General features: G+C 38.5%; 1 protein-coding gene across 3 annotated transcripts in view; it reads right to left on the bottom strand.

Moving 5' to 3' along the window:
* vps13b (vacuolar protein sorting 13 homolog B) overlaps nt 1–24,791 on the bottom strand; it is a 304,956-nt gene that overhangs the window by 178,359 nt on the left and 101,806 nt on the right. For all 3 annotated transcript variants that reach the window (XM_032557919.1, XM_032557917.1, XM_032557918.1), the window contains 3 exons: nt 18,159–18,268; nt 16,402–16,534; nt 10,831–10,964 (listed from right to left, as the gene is read on the bottom strand). In XM_032557919.1, the coding sequence (XP_032413810.1) occupies nt 10,831–10,964; nt 16,402–16,534; nt 18,159–18,268 (377 nt within the window). The remainder of the gene's footprint in view (nt 1–10,830; nt 10,965–16,401; nt 16,535–18,158; nt 18,269–24,791) is intronic.

Here is a 24,791-nt window from a genome sequence, read left to right as displayed (position 1 = left end):
ACCTCAAGAGTGCGTTCCTAATCTTTAAATTCCTGGTAATGAGATGTCAGAGAAAAACTGTGGCAGTTTTGAAAGTGTAACTTTTTAAAAACGTTGGTATTTTGCAAACATTAACCAACCCTGCCAGTTCCTACTGTGTTTAATAGCTCTGTAATTAACAAACGCAGTAGTGAAACAAAGTAGTCTAATAATTTTTGCCTCCCAATACTGACAGACATCCTACATTCACAAAGGTTTGTGTTTGTGACTTCTGAAGACGCATTTGATCCAGTTTCATATATCGGAATGTATCAGTCGGAATCTGTGGAATTTAATTGTGTTCACAAATTTTACCCATATTAGGACAATAGAAATGTATTTTCTGTAATAGTAGACTTAGTAGAAATAGACTTTTTCCAATACAGCAAAAGGAAAAAATTTAAAATGAATTTAAAAATAGAAATGGGCACAAAAAAACCCATCTGAAAGCCCAAAGTATAATTGTAGTAAGGAAAATATATTACATAAGTTTAACCTCTGATGTGTTCGGGGCAATGTGGAATAAAAACAGCAGCACAAACTGACAGAGAGTTGGACATGGATCAGGCACAACAATATTAATACCAAACAGAGTCCTGCAGCTGTTTGGAAGTATAGGTGTAGTTTATGTTTCAAAAAGCAGGACATTTTCAACTTTTGTTAAAAAATGGTAGATGGTACTAACCACGATTGAAACGCATACCGATATAGATTAGAGATCAACTCTTAAGATGGCTTTAAGTCCAGATTAGCAGTTGTGCTCAAAGGGCATCTTTGTAATTCTACAATTTAGGAACGGAAAAGACGAGTCAAGGAAACATGATTTTTCATTCTTTTTATCCAATGACATCATGTCCTGTTGAGGTGAAACAAAGTCTTTAAACATAACAAATGGACTTAACTGTCAGCTGGGACATGTACCTCAGTTTCCAAGTTTAATGACCGAATCCATTAAGGAAAAAAAAAAACACAAAACATTGATTGACAATGTGACCATGTTTCGAGTTTATATTCAGGAGCAGGGTGTATCTTGCACCATATTTTACTAATACACTTGTGGAAAAAATGACCGTCTTTCTGTTTTGACAGAAAATTAAAAAAAAAATCATTTTAAAAAATGACTGAAGTAACCAACCCCTCGCGAGGCTGCACATGCTTTATTTTAACTGTAACAACATGCTCAAATGACATGCATACTCATTAACAAGACTATACACAGACATACATCATGTCTGCTCGCATGCTCAAATTATATTCATACAAAAACTGAACACACGCACAGATCCAGATCAAATGTCCTCCTAAAAACAATCTAAAGTCATTTCATTAAAAAGAGAGCCCATTATGGAAAAATAGAGTTGAAGAAAACAAGAAAGTAAAATGTAAACCCTCTTGGCCACACGCTAATACACCTGAATCCTATTTCTGGCACCTGTAGCAGATTTGACTCTAGGAAAGAAAACGTAGTTCTATACAACAAGCCTATTTGTGATCATTTTCCAGCAATGACACACTTTTATTAAAACTATGTTGGTTTCTACAGATTTTAAAGGCAAGGCAAGTTTATTTAGAGAGTCATTCATATACAAGGTAATCAAAAGTGCTTTGCGCCCCTTAGGAAACAAAAAGTCATAAGTCAAATTTTCTGAGCATAATATATTGTAAAGAGAAATGTTTTCACTTCTAATGTAAAGTAGAACCAATAATCGTGTTTTCAAGGTGCTTCTTCCAGAGGAGCATGAAAATTAAATGCTGTTTCACCTTGTTTTATTCAGTATGCAGTTATCACACTTGACAAGCAACTCAAAAAAAGTATTTATGTCCAAGACTATAGATAACAGCAGGCTTTAAAAATCTCTTCTTTAAGAAAAGAATGTACCTAGAATCAGGGGCACCACATATGGGAGGAAAGTTATGACAATTCTAAGGGCCCCTGACCAACAGGGGGCCCTCCACAATTTATTTATTTATTTTTTTGTTCATAGAAATTTAAAAAAACAAAATGGGACCATGTCAATTACAAAATTAATCATATTGTGTTTTCGAAGATTGTTTTTAGCAGTAAAAATTTTATGTTACCATAATAATTTTTTTTTTTTACATATTTATTAAAACTGTCATTATGTTGTGACAGTATGGTATGAGACATAATCTGTGAAAAATCCATTTGCTCTGCTTTCTCAAAGTGCAGATTTCCAGTCAGTGGCAGGAGAGTGCTGTCAATCACAATCTCATGTGGTGCTGCTCATCCTCCTCCCCCTTGCTCTGTACTATGCCACAGCTAGCATAGCCTGTTGTGAATGCTCAGTCTAGTTAGCATAGCTACCAATGACGGCAGATAAACAGTTTCCTGTAATGATAAGTTGTTTCTCCACCATTAGCACATTTAGCAGTGAGTGAACGAGGTTGATTGACAGCACTAAGACCCTCTTACTGGTTCTGATTGGTTGTTTTGGTCAGAACGGTGCATTACTTCAGCCAGTAATAGTAGTTCAGGGAGGAGGGGGAGGAAATTGATCATTTCACAGATTATCTGTCTCATAACAAACTGTCACGACATGGTGCCAGCTTTGACAAATATGGAGAAAACATATTTTTTATTAAAGTTATATACTGCAACTTGAATAAAACGCAACTACACAGCATTTTTTGAGTAGTCTGGATTGCTTTATGTGTATTTTGCATGTTGCTTTTGACTGCTGCTCGTGGGGAGAGACATTTCAGTAAGCTAAAAGTAATAGAAAAAATTTAAGCAACCTACTTGCATACTGTATGCGGATTATTGGATGTTAAATTCATGAGCAGTAAATATTGTGCTAGTATCAGTATTGAACCAAAGAAAGCAAGTTGCAAGCCTTTAAAATTGTGACGCGTTTTATGGGTCAAATAGACTCAAAAAATTTTAACAGCAAATGAGTGGGGGGGCCAAGTCTAATTTTTTGTCAGGGGGCCCAAGATTCCTGGTGGCACCCCTGCCTAGAATATTTAAGAAGGTCCACCATACAGGATGCAGGCTACAGCTTATCTTTAGATCTACTATATTCTGAAACAGGAAACCATGTTCTTTTAGGAATAAATACAATCCTCTAGAAGAAACTCAAACTAAACTCTGGAAACATCGAGAGCCTGAAGCTTAAAATATCCATGTGGAGAATAAATTGTAAATACAGAAAGATGACGGTTTTTGTCAGTTTCGTCCCAGTCACCTCTAATCTGATTGTGACTGTTGAAAATATGTTTTTTTGGGGGGTGGGGGGTTGGGGGGTGCCGGGGTTTGTGAAAGGCTCTGCGCATTTTTTGTTCTTGATCACCTCTTTGACCATCAGGTGATGTTCAGAATACAGGCCTGTGATTTAACCCTGTTTGAAATAGTTGAACTTTAATACCCTCACAACCCGTCCCTTGCTTTCAACTTTTCTACATAGGATTCATGGGTCTTTTGTGCGGTTGTTCCTGTGAGTAGATGTGGTGCAGGTTCTAATAGAGAGAAGGCCGAGAGCCAAACACAGTTAGGCTTTAAAACGCCATGTGGAAAAGGCCTATATAACCACAGGAGGCCCTTAGGCCTTACAACTAAAAGACAGAGCAGCGAGTTAGACTGAAGATAACTTGTCAACTCAGAAGACTCATAAATGTGATTATTTTCAGCTATTCATTGTAGGAAATACTGTACATCTTAGTTAATGTTTCAGATCTCCTTGGATTTATTATATGAAAAATATACAAACCTACCGTGTGAAAATGAATATGAATAAAGCTAGTGATGCATTTTCTAGTGATTTTTCTGAAAGTCTGACATGCCAATAATATTTTTAGGTAATTAAAAATGTATCCTAAAGAACCATAATTACCAAAGTTTATAATATTTTTAATATTACCATCCTATTGTGAGCAGTGTGTGCTCACAACAGGATGCTCTTAACAAATAGCTCTTAAAACAATAAGAAGCTCAGAAAATACCTCAACAAGTCTGCTTACAAGTTGCAGAGGTACATTTTTACATAATTTTTACAGCTGATTTTTTTTCCTCAGTCATCAATTTTTCATGCTTTTTCAGCTTTTTCAAGCTTAGTAGAAATTGCTTTAGCAGTACAGATGTACAATGTCATCATCTAACTTGACCTAAGCTTTACCATACGTGTGACATTTTTTCTGTGGCGCTGTGGATATATCCGCTGTTAGGCTGATTGTTTTCACATCTCAGTGGGGAAGAGAAACTTGGATGCCCCAGCTCTGTGCAGACCTTAGCAGCTCATGAACTCTGGAGGACAAGATCACTTCTCTGTACATAGTCTACACAACTTGTAAAAGACACATTTCCTCTCATTCCCCCCACCCCTCCCTACACACAATGAGCAAGTCATGACACACAGGAAATCGCCAGGAGATAGAGGATCGGAAATTAGAAACACCCTCCCAGCATCCCCAGTGAAAACATTTGCAACTCTTGAGCACAAAAACCTCAGCAGAGGGATCGGCAGCAAACGGAAAACACATCCCTTTGTTTTACAAACCCGATACCTCTCCAAATGTAATCTTCCTGTCCATGCAACAGACAGGACACTGTGTTTCCGAAGTAGACGGTCGGATGAACGGAAGGTCCACAAACCAGCCCCCACACTCAACACACCCACTGGTGACCTTATGCTCCCTTTTTTTCCTTCCCTGTATCATCCTGAGTTTTCTGCTTCATCCAAAAGCGCATTTGGAATTGAGGGGTGCAGTGTAAACAACGTATTCCTGTAAATTACCATGATTAATGTGTGTACCTGAAGATGACACCATTCAGATGTGTGTTTTGCGGCGAACATGTGTACACAACGTTCTGGTTATGACCTCATAATTTAGCCATCTACCTCAATGTCCATGGGAAAAAAGCCTTTAAGCATGATGCGTCTTGACAACAGATAAGCTCGATCTCAACCACCACGTCACCGCAAGCAATAAGCTCGTGGCCTGGCACTGCAGCACGGCCAGGCAGCCAGCCATCCCTGTGGCCCTGCATTCCTCTTTTCTAACACTGCTTACAGAAGCTGACAAGCTCTGGAGGTCTCCCTGGCCGAGGTGGAAATCTGCAAAAATAAACGCTTTAGGTGACATGAAGGCTTTGTTTGTTTCTGCTGGCCCGGCTGTTTGTGTTAGCGCGGTGGGTTAATTGCAACTTTGATCGCTGCGTTTATTGATCCAACAGTGGCCTTAGGAGTGCGGCTGGCCAGGCCTGCTTCACCTACTCCCACCGCCCTATCCCAAACAATCCCTCCCACCCCCCACCACCAACATCCTAGCTTGGTGAGCCAATACAGATGGGGTCTAATGGGGTGACCACACCAAACAAAGCCTGAGAATGCACTTGGAGAGGGTGGTCATGACTGGAAGGTCTACGAGGCAAAAAAAAAAAGAACGAAAAAAAGCTGGTGTTCAGTTGAGCAGAACGAAGAATTTATAAGATGGAATCTCTTCGCTGAGAAAGGCAGACCGTTAACTGAGAGTAAGATTGAAAAGGGTGGATAAATCGGACTGGAACTGACAAGCCAGAGTTGAGCTTTCACATGCAAAGCCAGCTGAACTAATGTTTGGCACGATACGTATGTATATTAAAAAAAAAATTCCCGGGCTGGTTTATCTGCAGTAGTGGTATGGCCAGACAATTGTGTCTGGAGCTCACGGAGGAGAGCAAAGGTGGCTGCGATTATGTTACACAGTATGTATTACAGGCCAAATTGGATCAAATGTGATGGACTGCAGATGCAAAAAGGTTTATAGGCTAACTCTGGCGAATTTTCACCACTACTGATTTATGTAGTGTGACTGTATAAAACAGGCCAAACCGGGCTGATCTAAACCCCAACTGATCTTTTTAACCCATGGCTTCCTTTTCTGTCCCGACACAAGGGACGAATGAACTGAAAATTTCACTAAATCCACAGCTTTAGGTGAAGAGAGCATAAAGTACAGGACAATTATCTGTAACCATTTTATAACATCTGAATATTCTAATCAATATTTGACTCTCTCAATATTAAAAATTGCAGATGGTTTAGGATTCTTTACACTAATGAAAGTCAGGTGTGGGCTGCTGGGCGTCAGAGATTCAACATATTTCAGAGTAAAGAGAATCTTGGAAGTATTTTTCCAGTAGAGTCTGTAGGGAGGCTCTCATGTTTGTGCTTCTAAAACAGCAGTGTGGTCATTGGTAAATTGACAACGGGAGATGATTGACAGAACTTATAGTCATCAAAACCTCCATTAATAGGTTTCCATTGTAACGTGGTTTCCATTGTCTTAGCACTAATTACAACTATTGCAGTTTGGCGTATTCATTTCGATCAGGTAATTTCAGATAGGCACAAAAACTAATAGGAAAACACTTTTCACCTATTTTTTAATTGTCCATTTGTTTATTATCTAAAGTTTGTTCCTGATTCCAATAAACTTATATGCTAGGTGGGAAACAACAGGCAAAATCTTGTCAAATACCATCCCATTTCCTATTATCCTACCATTAGCCATGTCAACATGGCAGAAGCAGCATCTAACCAAACCTGCAGTTCTTGGGCCATCAAGAGCGTCATAAAATATATTCATCTGAAGCTGTGCTGAGGTACCAGGCACCCACATTCATTTTTTAAGTCAGTCTTCCTGAAGCAGATATTTTTGGACAGGCAGATCCAGAAACATCTTCCCAACATGCCCAGATCCAGTCAGATTCAACTCAAGATCTTATTGGCAATCTTGAATCTTTGAGATTGCTAAAATGTGTTCTACTGCAAAACAAACAGTCCATAAAAAATTCCACAAAACCTGTAGTTTTGAAGTTGCAGTGGTGTTTCTTTTTCTTTTTTTATCTCAGTCTGGTTCTTGTCCCGGTAAAGATCTACAGGGAAACAACTGGATTCATCTGGATTATCAGGGTTGATCTACTTGCCTTTACCCAGACAGGATTTTGCACAGCAGTTCATCAGTATGTGTGCAAATCAGATAAAACAGAAAAGTTGTTAAAAGTTGTAACACAAAGATTTTGTGTTAGAAAATGACTTGATATGTAATTGTCAATCATTTGGAACTTGACAGACGGTGATGTTGGAATGAAAAGATGAAGGGGAAGGTGGAGCATGAAGTAATGTGTCCCCAAAAGGCACTCCATCCAAGGGACAGATTTTTTCATGGAAACCATCTGGCAACTCCAATGTGGGCCACACCAAACCTGAAGTGCACACCATTCTCCATTTGGTCTTGCTTTCTTTCCTGTGTCCATTTTTCCTTCCTTGCATTCTTCTTTGCTTCCTACCCTCACCCTCCTTTCCATCACTGTACCTTTTCAACCCCACTGCTTTTTTCCTCGTTTTTTTTCTCACTCAAAAATATCCTACTCATTAATGCATGGCAGCTGCAGGGAGCAGTGTTACCTCATTTTTCCATGGCAACGGTCTCTCTGTTTCAGCATATCCCATTTCAGTTTTGGTAGCAACGTGTTCCTTTGCCAAAGCTGAACACATTTACGTGTTAAATAGAAGAAATTATTTCAAAATTCTTGAAATAAAATCAGTTGCAATTATTTTCAGGACAGGGGAGAACATGGGTGTCCATGGGGAGAACGAAGTATGAGGGACAGCAGAATAAAAACAGGGAGAGTGGTGTCAGGTAGACAACTATGTTTTGAATGGGCAGCATAGGAGCAAAAGAAAGTGTAGATTTACAAAATTAAAAACAGGACACCAGTGAACATACCATAAGTACAGAATAAAACAACCAGTAGTTGGAACATCTAAACTTAAACGCTAACATCCATTAAAAGACACTAACAGAGAAATCGATGACCGCAATCAGCCAGTCAGACACGCGAAACATCCAAAAAACAAAACAGATGAGTAAGGATGCTAACCAGTTGAGTCCAATGGAAAAGACTCAACAGTTAGCTGTTATCGGTAACAGAGAGGTGTTGAAAATAGGGGAGCACAGACTGCAGTTTTTTTGGCCAATTACCGACCTTAAAAAGTCTGACCTACCGATTCCGATTTTGGCTTATACCAACTTTTTTTTGTCTGAAATGTTGCCAAACATGGCAAGAAAGTTGCTGAGTTGGCTACAGTGGGGTGACTATTGTTAACTGCAAATGAAAAGACATGACCTGGTGGGCCGATCTACCAGCCAAACCTCTCACAGAAGAGCAGAAGAGGACAGCGATTGATTCACAGACCTTTGCCGAGGTTGATACGATCGGTGGATAAGATCGGCGTATCCACCGATCTCCCAAAATTAAGAAAATTGGAACTGATAAATCAGCTGGCTGTTACATCGGTGCTCTGCCAGTTGAAAATAAAATCAATGCAGACGTAGAAAGCTTTCCAAGAGGAAACTATTTTCTACTAAAAGTTGAAACATTTCTGCTGTTTATTTAATCTGTGTGAGAGCGAGAGAGGAAAACGTTTTCTAAATGACAGGAAGGCTGAATAGGATACAGGAAAGTTGCTCTGTGATATTCCTTTGTGCTTTCAATCTCTTTGTTGGTCAGAGAAAAAGCTGGACATGTAAATCTTAAAAATCTTTAACTAGCCTCTGGCACCGTTTACACTGAGTGTGATTTCAATGAAACTAAGACATTTTAGTTGCGAATCCAGCTTTGTACTTATACTTCTCCACTGATTGGAGCGACTCACACCGACACTTTTTGAAACCAGGTCTCAGAGTAGGAGTAGATGTGTGAAGTACTCTGCATGTGTGAAAGCAAACATGCGCAGAACGTACGGCTGTGTGGTTTGTTCTACACATGTTGCACGCATACCTCAAAAACATCACTCATTCCTCCTTACCTCCAAATGTTACAAAAATAACTTATTTTTTTCTAACATTAAATTTTATAAAGGGAGAATTTGGCAGTAACCAGGACATACCAGACAGACCAAAGGCTTTCTTGCTGAACTTACCAATATGTTTGCTTTATTATTTTGGGAGATTCTCATTGCAGAGATTGACTTCCCCATTATTTCTTACATGTGATTACATGAAATGGAGTGAAAACAGAGACATTTCTTCTTGGACTTACACTTAAGAACTTGTGGCATAAAAGCCAACTAACCAGAGCAAGAACATACCAATTTTCAACCTGTAATTTGCCAGATTAAATTTTGAAAGGGTATACTATAGAACATAAGGAACATTTCAACCATGTCTAAGTAAAATGCTGCACATTCTTAATTCAGAGTTTATGCCATCATGACAAAGCGTCTTGACCCCACTTTTAAAACGAGAAATAATTTTTTTTGCAGTTTACATAATCACTATCACATTTCGCTATTCTGTTTAATTAGATTTACATACTTAAGATAACAAATACTTTGTGTCTACCAGACTGCGCTTCTTTCTGCTGTTTTGTTTCTACAGCTTCTAAAAGAGATGGAGAGGAAGGGCCACACAGTCAAATGGGCACAGTAGCAGCGCGGGCTAAAATGTATTCTGTTTACACTGCACTAAAATAGAAGTAATTGTTTATGTTTCAGATTATCCCAGACCTGTGGAGCCAGCTGTCGGGTTATTAAGTTTGGTTTCCTTCTACTTCTGTGCCAACTCCCAGCTTGTGGTGCAGTGGTCACACATCGGAAGAGGACAAAGGAAAATGGAGGTAAAGGTGGTAAATAGAAGGTTGAGTTGCTTTTGTAAAACTACTGTTAACACTTCCAATGCACTAACATGTCAATAAAATTAATTTTGGTGTATAATTTCAATTCAAACGAGCCATGCTCGTTTCCAAGTTTGACTGACATCCTTACTGGTCCTAGTAAGCAGACATGGACATGAGTGCCGATCTAAAAAGGCTACAGAGCTGTGTGTTTGTACAAGTTCGAAATGCTTGGATATTTTACATTTAGTATCACTGTTATTTGTTGCCAGTGGGAATAAAAATAGCAAAAGATTTAACTAGATTTTCTAATTTGAAATATTTCCCCTCACATTACATGGTTTGTTAATATTGTATAGCTTAGTGCTATTCAAAGCAATGTATTCTGGTTTGATATTGTTATTTCTTCTCAACAAGCAAAGTATATAGGCAAAAAAATAACAAATTAGTTTTTTTCAAATTACAACAGTAATATTATGACATAATGAAATTATGACATTAATATTTTTAAGAATTTTACAAGAATAAAGTTGCATGACAAAGTTGTAATAATACAAAAATTAAGTCAAAATATTGCCAGAATCAGAGCGCTACAGAATTTATTCTTGTAGCAAAACAAGAATAAAGTCATAATACGAGGGTGGGGGGATGGAGGTTATTATTTTCAGAATAAAGTTATAATTTTGAGAGAGTGAAGCAATAATTTTATGAGAATTCGTAAATGAAAGATAAGAACTTAAAATCACGAATGTTGAGTATCTACTGAAGTTATACTTTGGCATTGGTTTTAGAAATAAGGAAATACAGTATGTTAACATATCAGCAAGAATCATTTTTTTCTCATTAAATAGCTTATTTCTCGTGATTTAAAAATATTCCTGCTACTGTGATAACTATACTCTCAGAATAAAAAATAAAGATTGCCATATCTTGGCCCTAATAGTCTGTTGGAACTTAGGTGCCATGAATCAGCAGGGACTTCTTGAAGAAGTGTTCTTCTTCTTAATAAAATACTTCAATCATTAGGTACAAACAAACAGGGGAAATAGTAGATGCAGGAGAACAGGTGCAAGTGCATCCTGGGAAATTAGATGTAGCCCTGAAGTGAATGGACAGGGACTCTGTACAAATACAAAAGTATAAAGTGCAGCTTTTTTAACACTAAATTCAGTGGGTTGCAATACCATCCAGATTACCTGGAGAGTAAGTCGCTTTACAGCATCCCAGGCATGACTGAAGAGTTCCTTCATTCGCTCCTCAGAAGTCGTCCAGGACTCCTCGGCTGAAGTCTCTGGTATCACCTTCATTGGGATGGACATGGGACGTGATTCTGTGAGACAGGGGAAAACAAATATAATGACGACTAACTGAACTTGACATTCAAAGTTTTATTCAGTAGTCTTTTAAATCCTACTTCCCCAAAACATATTTGGGAACTTTATGCATCCAGTAGTGATGTCAGATTTGTTGAAACATTCAGCCCACTGCTTGAGTAACCTCTTTACCACAGAAATAATGTAGCACCCTGTTAAAGTCTTAAACAAAATCAATATTTTATTTATTAACATGAGGAAATGTACTGTCCCGCATTTATCCTTTACTTAACCCTCTTTAAAACTCCCTGTTATTTTCATTTGCTGTACAGTATCATGTTATATGATGTTTAACCGACACTTCATTGAGATGATGTAATGCTGGCACTCAGGTTTCTTGTCTCCAACAGTGGGAGAGGGAACTGTGAGAACTGACATAAAGTGTGTGCATGTACACACACACACATACACGCCTACTGTTAGAGACGTGATTTGTTCTTGTGTGTGCCAGCTGTGGTCCAGACGCAGGCTGATTGTCTGTGCTGACACTCATGGCAACAGAAGTCAAACGGCAACAAACGTACAAGTCAGCTTTCAATTACCCGCATTAACCTTGTGGTCAAATCACATCTTTACGGTTTAATAATAGTTCTTTTTACAGATGAAAACATAAGGAGGAAGAAAAACAAATGAGGAGAAGAGATGCACAAACACAGGTATGAAAGAAAACCAACCTGCTCCACCAGGATAACCTGTGTATGGTCTGTGTATGTTAAAGCCATCTGGATGTCAGGATTTAGAAAAAAAAAAAAAAAGGGGAGGCATCTCTTAAGACACATTAAACTATATCCCATGATTTAAAGCTCCGCTTGCTCAGCAGACTTATTCCACAGTTGTCATGAAACTGGACTGATGTCACAGGACCATTTCGTCTTTTCTGACACAGAGTTACCAAATGTCACAAAGAAAGTTCGCAAAGCAATAACAAATTGTTACTAGGGAAATAGGAAATCAGATGGCTTGTTCACCTAGTTTGTAGTTGCTGTGGAAACCAACCTAAAACGTGTGGAATAACTATGCGTGTGTGTTATGTGCTCCGGCACATTGTATTTATTTCTGTCTATTTTTTTTCACTTGGATTATTTTGTATAGAAGTTAGTTGTATGATTTTTGTTGTTGTTGTTTAATATACTTTGGAGTTTTGATAATTCTTTCTTGTAATTGGTCCGTTAATTTGTGACGCTGTTGGACAGCCTATAAATAGGCTGGATTGCGCCAGGTAAAGGCGACGCCCTCCCAACCAACACCCAGGATGCGTTCTGACGCGGTGCGCACGTCTCCAGCCTGCCACACGGTAGTTTTTGTTAGCTGTTTGTTTGGTTGATGTTTTTTTTGTTGTAATTTTTGACCTGGTGGGGCCGGTTGTCCTGTTTTCGATTTTTCTTTAACAGTAGTTTCTTTTTTCTTGTAGTCCGGTACTAGCAGGGGCTTCGACGGCCCTGTATAGGGTTGGCCCCCTGCTGTACCGTTTTGTTCTTTTTGACCAGCTCATCAGGTCCAACTTTCTGTTTATACTTTGGGATTTTTGTGTTCTTTCTTTTTTGGGACACGGGGAACCGAGGATTTAATTCTCTTTTTTCTTCACAGAAAAATCAAAAGAAGCTCATCTTAAAGAAAAGCTCGAGAGAATTGAAAATAAAAATTACTTTTGAATCCTCATTTTTGTCTTCGTGTCCTCAAATATGTTGTGCCCTTTGTGGACGTAACAGTGTGTGTTAAGCACATGTGTGAGTGCAAGTAATTAGTGACTAAAAATGTAAGTGGATGGAGCATAACGCGTGTGGCCTTGTATTTGATACATTGGAAGGATCATTTTTCCAACAAATGCCATGTTGTGGGGACTAAATGTTCCTTATAGGGAATTGTGAAGTTAGAAAGACATACTGTGTGTGGGCGTGTACGTACATGTGTGCAAATAAAAGAGCACAAAGGAGTAGGTCACGATCACTGAGCATTTTCTCACACTCTGCATCCAGGTTCATTTGACACTTGGGATTATGAGACTATGAATTTGCCTACAGGTGGCGTGGCACAACTCTTAAAAAGAGTTGTTTATTTACCTTCTTTAATCATTAATTATCCAGCAATTTTAAGTGTTTTTAACAATTAGTATGTTTTGTTTTCCTGTAACAAAATAATCAGTGGCAAGTGACTACTCAGAAAATTTTGCACACACATATAAAGTTGAGAAAAAATGTAGTTCCCACTTGCATAGCTCAAAATAAATAGAAGCTTTTATTGACCCATGGTGGGGAAATCCAGGTGTAGGTGTTTGTATATGCAACAGTGTCAGCGTCTGTGTCTTGGTGACCATCTCTAGCTAAAACATAATATCATGGGTGTAATAACCATCATCTCTGGACAAAAGAGCTATAAGCATCATAAAGCACTAAACATTATTGTAAATCTACAAAAAAAATAAAAAAATCAGCAGAACAAAATGACATAGTGTCCTTGATCACTTCCCATTGGACACAGGTTGTGTCTGACGCGGTTTCTTTTCTCACTCTCCCCCTCATGTGGCCTGACTGTGCAGGTGAGTGCAGCTGTTCCCACTTCAACTAGTCAGCATGTGAAGCAGCACATTTGAGCCAATGGTGTCCAATGTCAGTCCTCACTGCATGTTTTAAATGTTGCCCTGATCCAACGCACCTGAATCAAATTAGGGGCTAAATAGCAGACTGCTGTAGAGCTAGGTGTCATGATAAGGAAGTAATAAGGAAGTTTTATTTGACAAGAAAGGAGTGTGCTTTTGGATGTTTTAGAAGAAGGGAGACTGTTTTGCTCCTTTTTGTCAAAGATAACTTATTGTTTGCTGCACCTTTGTTTAATAGAAGTTTTCGCTGTTTGGTAATGATGATCTCATTTGTTTTTTAGGAGTGTTTTTGGTTGAATTTCCTGACTTTAATATTGGGATTAATTATCTAATTACATCATCAAAACTGTAAAAGAAAATGTTATTCTTTTGAGCTTCAGTAAGTAAATAAAAAACTAGTCTAAGAATTGCAGAAATCAGAATTATAGATGCTGACTATTATCACTCTAGTCTAGTACAGTATGTACCCTGTTACAAATGGTTTACAGTAAGGTGAAGTGTTGCAGCTGCATACAGGCACACCATTTTAATAAACCTGGCTGCCCATTTGATTTGGATTTGGATGCAAGCTAGTGTTTATTTACATTCACATGACTCAATTTGTTTCCACATTTTTGAAGATACTAAGAAAAATCTGTGTTGTACAGAGGTAAACTGAAATGAAGAAAAATAAAGTTGTCCAGGAGGAGTTTCAGAGTTTCTTCCCCACTCATTTCCCATCCAGCCAACGTAGCTCCAGAGGAAGGATTTTTAAGCAATGATATGCAGAAAGTGATTGTTCCTGCAAAATAGAAAAAAATAGTCCCCTGCCAAAGTACTAAGTATTCTATAAAGAAAAGCCACTGAGAGATGAGGAGAGATCTGCCAACTGTTTTATGACATGCAAAGAATTTCAACATAATGACACACACTGTCTGCGACTTTAAGAGGTTTTGAAAGACCCTAAGAGCAATCATCTCAACCCAGTTTCCACTTTCCTCCTCCACTCTATCATTATCTCTCACTAACACCACCGAGCCTTTATAGTAATCCGTGGCATCCATTGGATGAACCCCAATTCAATCCCAATTTCCCTCTCTGCTCCTCTTACTTAAACCACGGAAACCAAAGCAACATCCACAAAGCCTAACACTGTTATCATTCTTGAAAGGCGACCTGCGATTCACAGGGATGCATTTTTCACCAAAGACCCTTCAGTCTGTCCTGGAAGTGAGCGAGAGTACTGGAAGGGTCCATCTGTGAGTAGATGATACATCCTGAAGTGACGAGGGGAGTACTCTGCGGGGGCAGCTTGGGGTTCCCATCCAATTATTCCTCGTTTTTGTGTTTTCTTTTCCCAACTCCAACCATCATTACCTTGATAAATTATTGACTTTACTAGAAAAATTAAACTACATAAATAACTCCAGAATGAAAATATTATCCCCCTCTGAAAATCCCACAGCAGCCAATAAAAACCTGCCTGACTTCCATCAAGCTACTTGGGCTCGGGTAATGGTAATGTACGACTTTACAGCTCTGCCAGACGTCCTCTCATCAGTTCTATTTCTCTGTTTCTCTCTGCTGTTTATTCCTTCAAAACGCATTTGTTTGTCTTTCTGTAATATCCATCCATTCCAGCCTTTACATTGTTCCCTGTTTTGATGGTAATTCATCTTACAAAAGCAGACGGTACGAGACAAGCAGTGCCTCGACAAACACCAGAGTTTAAGTCTTGAAGTGAAAGCTGAACATGTTAACAACGTAACTGTTTATTTATTCCCCCTTTCTTTTTAGTTTTCTTGGTTACCAGGAAAGCTATATTTTATCTCATCATTCAGACCAGAAGCAGGCGGCAACAAAGACAACAATTCTCCTTCCAAACTTTGAGGAGCAGAGCCAGGTATGGAGCTAGATTTCACAGCTATGGAAGTATGCTCGCAGAGAGCCAGCAGCTAATTTTAGGATTGAAAAGAAAAGCCAGTGAGCTCATTACTCTGGTAGATGTTAAAGAACAATGAGAAGCTCAGATCTTGATCAGAGACACTGTGCTGCTGCCAATAAGAACATTCATTAGGGACAAATAAAGAAAAATACTTAGAGGCCAGTTTTATGTGAATCAATTTGTGGTCTAATTGTGCGGGCAGACAGAAATCAACCTCAAACTGAGGAAAAAATTGCTTGTTTTTAAAGTCATTTCTCACAGCCTATCTTGTAAAAAACAACAGCAAAAAGTGTTAACACTTCAGTGATTATGTTACTAAGCAACCTTCTAACGAACCTGTGATTAATGTGAAACAAGTTTTTTTTATTTAGGACTAAAGACAAAATCCCACGCTCTGAAGTTCAAGGGGAAGTGACAGGAAGCATGAGAAAGAGAGGATGCTGAACATGTACGAATGGATGCAAATGTCTTGTGTCATAAAAGAAAATGGCAAAGAAAATAACTGAGGGCCTTTCTCACTTCCAAAATACTGTGCCCAAAGAACAGGGCCAGTCAATTACCTAAAATGGTAATGGTTAGGGTCCAAAACTTTAAATGTTTTTTTTTTTTTTTTTTTTACAATCTGTAATTATCCAATTTAAAAAAAAAAAGATAGGAAAAAGGGTTGAACTCGTTCGTAACCAAGAAGGAGCTGATTTGGATATGTAAGGCATCTCAAAGCCCCTTTATGATATGAACTATTTAGCACTTTCAGAGGAGACACTATATAAAAAGCACTTCATATTTCATAAAAGAATTGCCCAGATACGTTCTATGATGAATATCAAGGTGACATCTTTAATATTTCACAGTGGATAGGCTTTGGTAGACCTACCTGTCACTGTTTTGGTCTTCATGGGGCTGCTAGCATAGTCTGAGGCCTGATTGGAGGGCTGCTTGGCCAGTGGTGCACTCCCCACCGATACTTCGTCTTCTCTCCTCTTGACGAGAGGAACTGGACCTGGATTCTGTAAAGACACCCCAGCATGACTGAGCACCCATAGGGTCATAAAACTATGAACACATATTCAAGATCTATATTCTTGCTTTGCTGCATTTCTGGGGATGATATGATATAACATGAGTTTCTTAGTGCAATCCTAGAGCTAGGTTTAGTACTAGGATTGTTTTTTTCCCCTCCTTTATTTATTTATTGTATTTAAGGGTGTCATATATATATATAAGGGTGTATTTAAGGGTGTATATATTTAAGGGTGTCATATATATATACAGTATATATATATATATATACAATATATATATATATACATATATGAACATATATATATATATATATATATATATATATATATATATATATATATATATATATATATATATATATATATATATATATATATACTGTATATATGTTCATTAAAACTTCTAAACTGTTTCTACAGTTTATTCAGCGTAACCTCTTTGTTACAACAATCCTCAAACTTCAAAAAAAAAAAAGAAAAAGGATTTAAGTAGTCAATATTTAAATGGTGATCACATCAATAATCCATAGTTAATTAAATAATTAGTATCATTACAGCATATATATGCATTAAAAATATAAACATCTTCAGTTTCTTTGTCTCAAAGGCTGATAATCATTGTTCATTCCTCCTGAATGACATAATATAAGCTAACTCCTTCAATTGAACACATGGGGGACTGGGAGCATTAAAAACAGTCAAGGCAAATGCCGATTCAGATTCCAGTTCTCTTTTCTCTTCATTGTTCATTTCCCTAGCCATCCTTATCCTTATCTGATTTCTTTAGTTTCCTGCTCATGCTGGTTTAAGCTTACATTTAATTCAACCCCACCTGCTAAATAATGTTCTATCCTCCCTGTCCCAAACTACTTCTTACATTTCCCCTTTCCTCATTCACATACGCAGTGTTTTAAATTCGCTTCCAACTCTTCCATTTTCATCACATCCCACTCTTTGGTGATTATCTCTCACTTTCACTTAAATTTGTGGCTTTTTCTTGCACAACAAAAGGCATTTCCATACCCAAAGTTTTTGTTTATGTACTTCACTGTGCACTAAAAATGCCCCTGCTCCCAAGCAGATATGTTTTTATTTTTCAGGATTTCCTAGAATCTTGTACCAAAAATGTCAGTTTCCTCTCTACTGTCCTTCATATGCATTTCACTGTCCTTCAACTGAAGGCTTTGTGTAACTAGCCAGGCCTTGAAAAGTGGCCCTGACAGGCAGATGTTCACAGCTTTAAACAAACACACACTTTTGCTTAGAAACACACAACCGGCATGTCTATCCTACAAATTGGCTCTAGTTCAACTCACACAATCACATGAATACATATTTTACTGTGCAATTGACAAGTAACAGTACAAAAGTAAAATAATGTAATACTTTAAGGCAAATAATCTCCTTTATTTGATGGCTGTGTTCATCCTAAGACACAGGGGTAAAAGTTCAGACGGCAAAAAAAAAACGGAGCTCAGAGCCATTTTTAGTCTGCTATGACTGTGATCAGAATCCTGATAAGCACCAGAAAATGACTGTGTAAGTGAACACCTGGCCAGAAAGATAAATTGACAGATATTGTCCGAGAACACGATATGAGATCCAGTACCTGTTGCTGTTTCCTGCTGCTCCCTCTGTGAGGCTGATACAGTAACCATGTGCAGATGATTGGGTCCACATTCACAGCTATGCCCTGGACACTGACCAGTAGGACTGCACCTGCAAAACAAAAAATGTTAGTGAAACATAAATGGGTTCAAAAAACAAAATGATAATTGTAAGCATAGTTAAAAATCAAAAACTTCAGGTTTGATAATGCAACACTAGCAACACCTAAGCATTTGGGATTAATCAAAATCCATGATAAAGTACCCATATTGAAAGGCAATTCAGACCAAACCAAACTATTATTATGAGGAGGGAGATAAGACAGACGAGATCTCTGAAATCAATGTAAGATAATAAAGTGAAAGTGGCATAGATTGTCAGTGCACTTCTTTTTCAGAGCAGTCCATACTGTGTTTCACAGACCTGCTGCTGGGTATCAAGCAGGTTTGTCAGAGTGCAGCAAGGAGCACAGTTTGTTTCAATTGTACTGTTCAAAGCCGTAACCCCGCTAAGCCAAGAATAACATTTTCTTTTGATAAATTTCAATGAAACTCAAGACTTTCACTGGGTTTTGGTTGACTTTTAAAAAATACTCTTGACCAACAATAAGCAGGCCCTGAGGTAATGCATTAGGATCATATCAATAATGATTCCCATGCCGCCAGGATTAGTGTAGGCTCTTTGGCTTGCAGTGGAATGTCCCAGCATGACGATAGGAGGATGTTTCTGCTCTAGAAAAGACTTTCAGCAGTTTAATAGAGCTTTGGACTAAACTCCAGTCTTCTGTTTAGGCCTCAGGGTCTGGAATGGGGTCGGACTGAACAAGTATGCGTTTTTATCTCCAATAACGCCCGGCTGCCTCTTGCATAGTCTAATATTGTAGCGTCTGTAATGCTTGGTCAGAGCATAATAATAAACCCTCCTTAAGAGCACACATACACTTCCAAATACACATGTTTTTGTTACACTAGCTCTCCAGCTTGGCTTGCTCTCCTCTCCATTACTCTTTGTGAACATTGCAAATAAAAATTCTTTAATTTACTCTGCTTTTACAGCATGTTATTAGTGGCCTATGAACTTGTCCGTGTGTGTATTTATGCGCACACCAAGGCAATCGTCTGTATCAGAAAAGTAGAAGGTGTGCAGCTGTGTGGTTTCTGTGCATTTAAAATGATTCATGCGCATGATGACAGCCTATAAAATTGTCACTGCCAATGTTTGCGTGTAAATCTAATTTACATTTTTAATACAGCTTGAGGATTCAGAATGTGCTGTAATATTGCACCTAACCCCTTTAGTGATGATATATTATTGGCACAGAATTGTTTTGGGACAAAGAGACTTACTATTCTTACTGAAAACAAATTAAACTGAGAGGTAGTTCACCATTTACACTATGGTAAAGATGTACATGTATATCTTTATTGGTGCATTCAAAGAGAATCAATAAACATCTTTGTTTCTAGACATGTGTCCAAGTATGCTGTCTCGCTCTCTCTTTTACATCAATTGTTCTTGCATTCAACATCAGATACCTTTTATCAGTTTTCTCAAAAATCCTTAATTCTTCCACCAGTACTTATCATCCTACAGCCATCACTCACTTTCTCTTCCTGACATGGAATTATAAGCTTAGAACTGTGGCTTGAACTTTTCCACCACATTGTGGCTGCTTAATAGGCTCTGGCTGCGGCTACAGAGCTGGGGTTTGACTTCAAGCTGTTTCATCATCACTTCGGGGTAGCAAGGAACCCAAAAAGACTGGGAACAGCCTGAGTAGTGAAGATGTGTTTAATGGAATGATCCTAACTTGTGGTCCTCGGGATGCAGTAAGCCCAATTTAGCACATTTAGCGCAATCAGCATAAATGACACATAGGACAATAAATTTTCAAACTCGGTTATAGCAGATGGCTGTCTACCGATCTCATCGCGTATGTCGGTCCAGGACACTGGTCTTCCAAGTACATCCCAATTTATATATAGCATCTCTGTGATAAACAGTGGCAGTCGGACTGCTTATCTTTCCATACTGAACCTCATGCTGATAAATTCCCCATGTTGACAGATTATAGCACATCCCAAAAAAGCTGTCTTTCTAGGATCATCCTTCCTTCCTCACTGTGTAAAGCGCCTGTCTTCTAGAGCTTTGAAGGCCACGGCTCTACCGCATACACTCTCTTCTGGCTTTATCATTGTGTTGACATAAGTGACAAATCCTTTGAAGCATGAAACATCATCAAAGGGCCTAGCATGCTTAAAGGGTGACCTCGACAGCAGGCTAACTGTTGTTTTTTCCTCCAAGCTCACCGGGTGGCATGTGGGTAATTACACACAAGTGATGACAATAATAACAAAGGTGTTTTTCTTACTTCTTCAATATTCCTGAAAAAAAAATGCACAGTGGCCTACACTTTGAAAATATGAACCGGACCACTGACTGCTGTATGAAAAGGCTTGCATTGACTTCTCCATGGTGGACCTATTAATGTCAAAGCTGTTGTTTTTTTTCCTTCAGTGGTGAAATACCAATAGAGGTAAAAGAAAGCATGGGGCTGCTGGTGTTGTTTTACGGCTCAGTGACATCAGGCTGCTTATAGCCTCGGGCGACACAGATAGGTCACACCAGTAGTCTTATCTCTGTTCATGTCCAGCCTCAGAAATCTAGCCGCAATAAAGATTTCTGCCTTCATTCTGAATTCATATACTTGTACAAGTATCACAAGCTAACATTGTGAACTTTCCACATGAAAATTTTGCTTTACTGTGTTGCAACACTGAAATTCAAGAGACGAGGAGTGCTTGGGTCAGAACAAGTTCAACACCAAGTCCCTCATTTGGCACCAAAGTTCTGATTGGGGTTACAAAGGCTGTGACCTCTCAATTAGAAGGCCGTGACCTCCGCAGTAAGAGATGGGCAAGGAACCAAAGGGGGTGCTCTCGAACCACCCCCCAGGCAGGGCGGGAGGGGAGGGATTTATGTCCCGGCCAGCTAATCACCCCCTCAGAATCGCTTCATTGTTGGATGTGAGGCAACGCAGGGACTGTGCGTCCAGCTTCTCCAACAGAAAATAAATAAATATAGCCCAGCCCGTGTCAGCCAGATGACTTCTGACAGGTTTGGTTAATTTCTAAGCCAAGTAGCAAAACAAAACATTACGCCAGCGTGCACAGCCTACACCGCCTTTAATTGCTTTTCCGATGAGCTCATGACTTGAAGGTGTCCTGGAGCAAGCTATGCTACTCGACAGGTGTTCTACTTATGAGTGTGTAGGTGTAGCTATAAGTGTAATTGTCTGTGTGTGTGAGAGAGAGAGAAAGAAAGGGAGAGAGAAAAGAAGTAAAAAAATGGAACTGCTGACACCATTAAAAAGGGACTCAGCTGTGTGTGGGTGGTTGGCATGCAACACTGTGTGGAGTAATATATATTTTGGTTGTGTAAATGTATCTTTAAGAAGACAGTGTCTACATTACTGCACAGGCACTGATGTCACACAACTTGCAGCCAAACACACACACACACACACGCACAACACACACAAACAGGCACTTCTCTTCCCCTCAGTGAGCGACGACCAAGAGGCTCGGGGCTACGCCGCCACAGGAGCCCAGGGGCTCAGGAAGGACACAGGCAAGTCTGACTGGAAACAGACCCAGGTCTACGGAAAGCCAGCTCTCATTCTGGATTTATTTAATACACTAGACAACATGCCACTGCATACGGCATGCAGGCGTGTACGTGGGTATGCAAGTATGCGTGTATGTAGATGGGTGGGAAGGTTAGAGTTAATTGGCTTACATGCACTTTTACATGCTTGAAAATGATAAAACTGGAGCTACACACTGAAGGTTAGAACAACAGCAGCAAAGAAATCTTGAGAAAAAACAAAGAGATGAGACACAGTTAAAGAACATAAGCAGTAAAACTAGAAAAAAAAACGTTTTTATGGTCATGGCATGAGTTATTGGGATAACAAAACTATAAATCACAAAATTATGTTGTGCAAGTTTTAAGAGTCACTGCACATCCATCCATCCATCCGTCCGTCCGTCCGTCCGTCCAACCATGTACTTTACATACAGACCATCTAATGTGCACACTAAAAACTGCTAGTATTATATTAATGTTAATATTTCAGCTTTAGTAAATATAAAATAGGGACAATGTTAACGCATATATTTAGACTATGTGAAGATGCAAGAATAACGTACAAAGAAATTCACTCACCAGCAATGACCCATGCTGACAACAAATTTCTATCCTTCAGTCGTTCAAAGTCAAATTTAAATAATTCAATGTTCTAACAGTATAACAGTAAGTCAACAAAAGTTGCAATTGTTCTACCTCAATTTGTTGTGTGTGACGTGTACATCGGTCATATTCTATTTCACTCATTGGATTGCTTCATCTGGCCAGGCTTTAAAACATACATGGCTGGTTAACTGTCCCCGTTAGGGTGTAACGAGCAAGGTTATAAAAGTTATTCAAAGTTCTCAAAAGCTGAGTCAGTCTGAAGTGGAAGAGTGGGCAAGGATGAGTAAAGTTAGTTTGAACAGTCCTATTGCATCACCACAGCATAAACAGATGCATGAGCAGCTAAAAAAACAACAGTCTGGAGGTACTGATGAGCCAGAAAAAACACTAGTCTATTGTAAAATTTTTTGCATAATACTTAAAATCTTAAAAACTTAAAATATTTATTTCGTTTGTTTTTCCCTGAGTAAATCATTAACTTTTGCATGTCTGTCCAATTAATCCCGTGCTTGCATGATGCTGCCTTTACATAATTGAGCAATTAAATTTTGCTTCATCTTGTTTTATTTCCATTTTATTGTGCAGATAGTGTTGATTTGTAAATCTGATTTATTTCATGTTTTACATTATAGATGATCCTTTAATATTTCATCTAAACACATAAATTAGGCATTTTCTTATTTTTGAACAATTGTATCAAATATAATTAAGTGAACAGTTGTGTTCGCATAAGAAGCCTCACAGCCATAGACAGACAGCATCTGGTTGACTGCACAGTTTCATACACCTACATCATCTCTTCTGGTGTTGAAAACCCAACCCAAGAAAACATGGCTGCTTGTGCCCCAACTGAACTACCCCAGTTCTCATTGTGGAGCCTTCAGTATGTCGTTCCTTTCCTAATCCTTCACAAAACACAATGTCTTGCTCACTCAAAACCACATCAATAGAAAATAACTCGCAGCCGAGTGTGACCCAGTCATTTGTCAGCAAGATAGCTTGCCTTCTTAATGAGAGGGAAAACAGTCTAGGTCCTGATTGCATTAATGTATCATTACCATATCCATCACCAGCATTCACTGCACTGGGTGAACTCCAATGAGCCCCAGTGTAATCTTAGGGGAACAAGAGAGACACTTCTGAGCTCATTAAAATAAATAGTCTTGTGCTTCTGCTTTCCCATAGAAAGCTATAGTTGTGCGTAGTCATCTTGTAAAAACCTTATCACTACTATCATTCAGTTGTCTCTGAAGGCTTTCTCTTCAGTTCAAACCAAGTTCTCTCAATTTGTTATAAAGGGTGAGGAAGGAGGGCATTTTTTTTTGCTTTCCTCTGACTCCAGTTGAAATTGAACATTACCAAGAATAAACATATTGCCATTGAAAAGGATGAAAATGTTCAATAATATTAAACTCTTGATTTTCTTTCACACATCACCAGTCTGAAATAGACACATTTTGTTGTGTTTCAGATACAAATTAAATAATATTTTTAACAGTTGCATAGTTCTATCAGCCCATTATTTGAACATTTATACAGTTAGTTATACAGCTATACAATTTATACATTCAATTATACAGTCCAAATTTAAATACGCTTCAAGTCTCGCCAGTGTTCAGAAAAATAAGCATTCATGATTAACAAAAAGAAACAACCAGAATATATCAGTATCACCTTAGATCATTAGTTCATTTGATTTAATTGGTACCAAATTATTGTATTATGTAGCACAATCAAAGAAAATGTTGGTGCCAGCGTTGCCAGTAAAACATAAACATGCTGTGAAAGATATTCACAAAACGACCAAACTGGATTTGTGTATTGTTGCAACCGGGATCAGATTGTGGGATCAGATTGGGCGTGATGTTCGTGACTGAGTGACTAATGCATCCTTCATTTAATGACTTGTGACAAATGCTGGTTGGAGAATGTGATGCCATTCCACAGCAGAGGGACCGAGCTAGTCTTCATGCTGGTCACCACCGGGAAGAAATGTCAGAGTTTTGCGGCTCATGCCAGCTCTCATACACACTACAAAGGCCCTCATTTTTAGAAATCAATACATTGTTTAATTGCCAAACAAGAGTTACTAGAAGAATGAGCTGTTTGGCACTGGCTGAAACAATCTGCCAAGTTTTTCATGGGCACAACCCATAAAATCTGCTGCTCAACCCACAAATATATTTTTCTTAATGTCGGATAATTTAAGGAAAAAAATATCAAACTTTCCAAAAGTATCAGAGTCATTTCCAATAAGCACTGTTACAACAAAGCAACAAAAAAAATGACTTTTAGGTTAAATTTATAAGTATAAATAACCCTATAACCCTAGCCCTATAAAGTAATAATTACCCCACAAAAAAGCCTAATACATAATCAT

Source organism: Xiphophorus hellerii, chromosome 3 (genome assembly GCF_003331165.1).
Source record: "Xiphophorus hellerii strain 12219 chromosome 3, Xiphophorus_hellerii-4.1, whole genome shotgun sequence".
Lineage (NCBI taxonomy): Eukaryota > Metazoa > Chordata > Actinopteri > Cyprinodontiformes > Poeciliidae > Xiphophorus > Xiphophorus hellerii.
The sequence above is the reverse complement of the archived record's forward strand: the minus strand, read 5'-3'. Positions and strand labels throughout refer to the sequence as shown.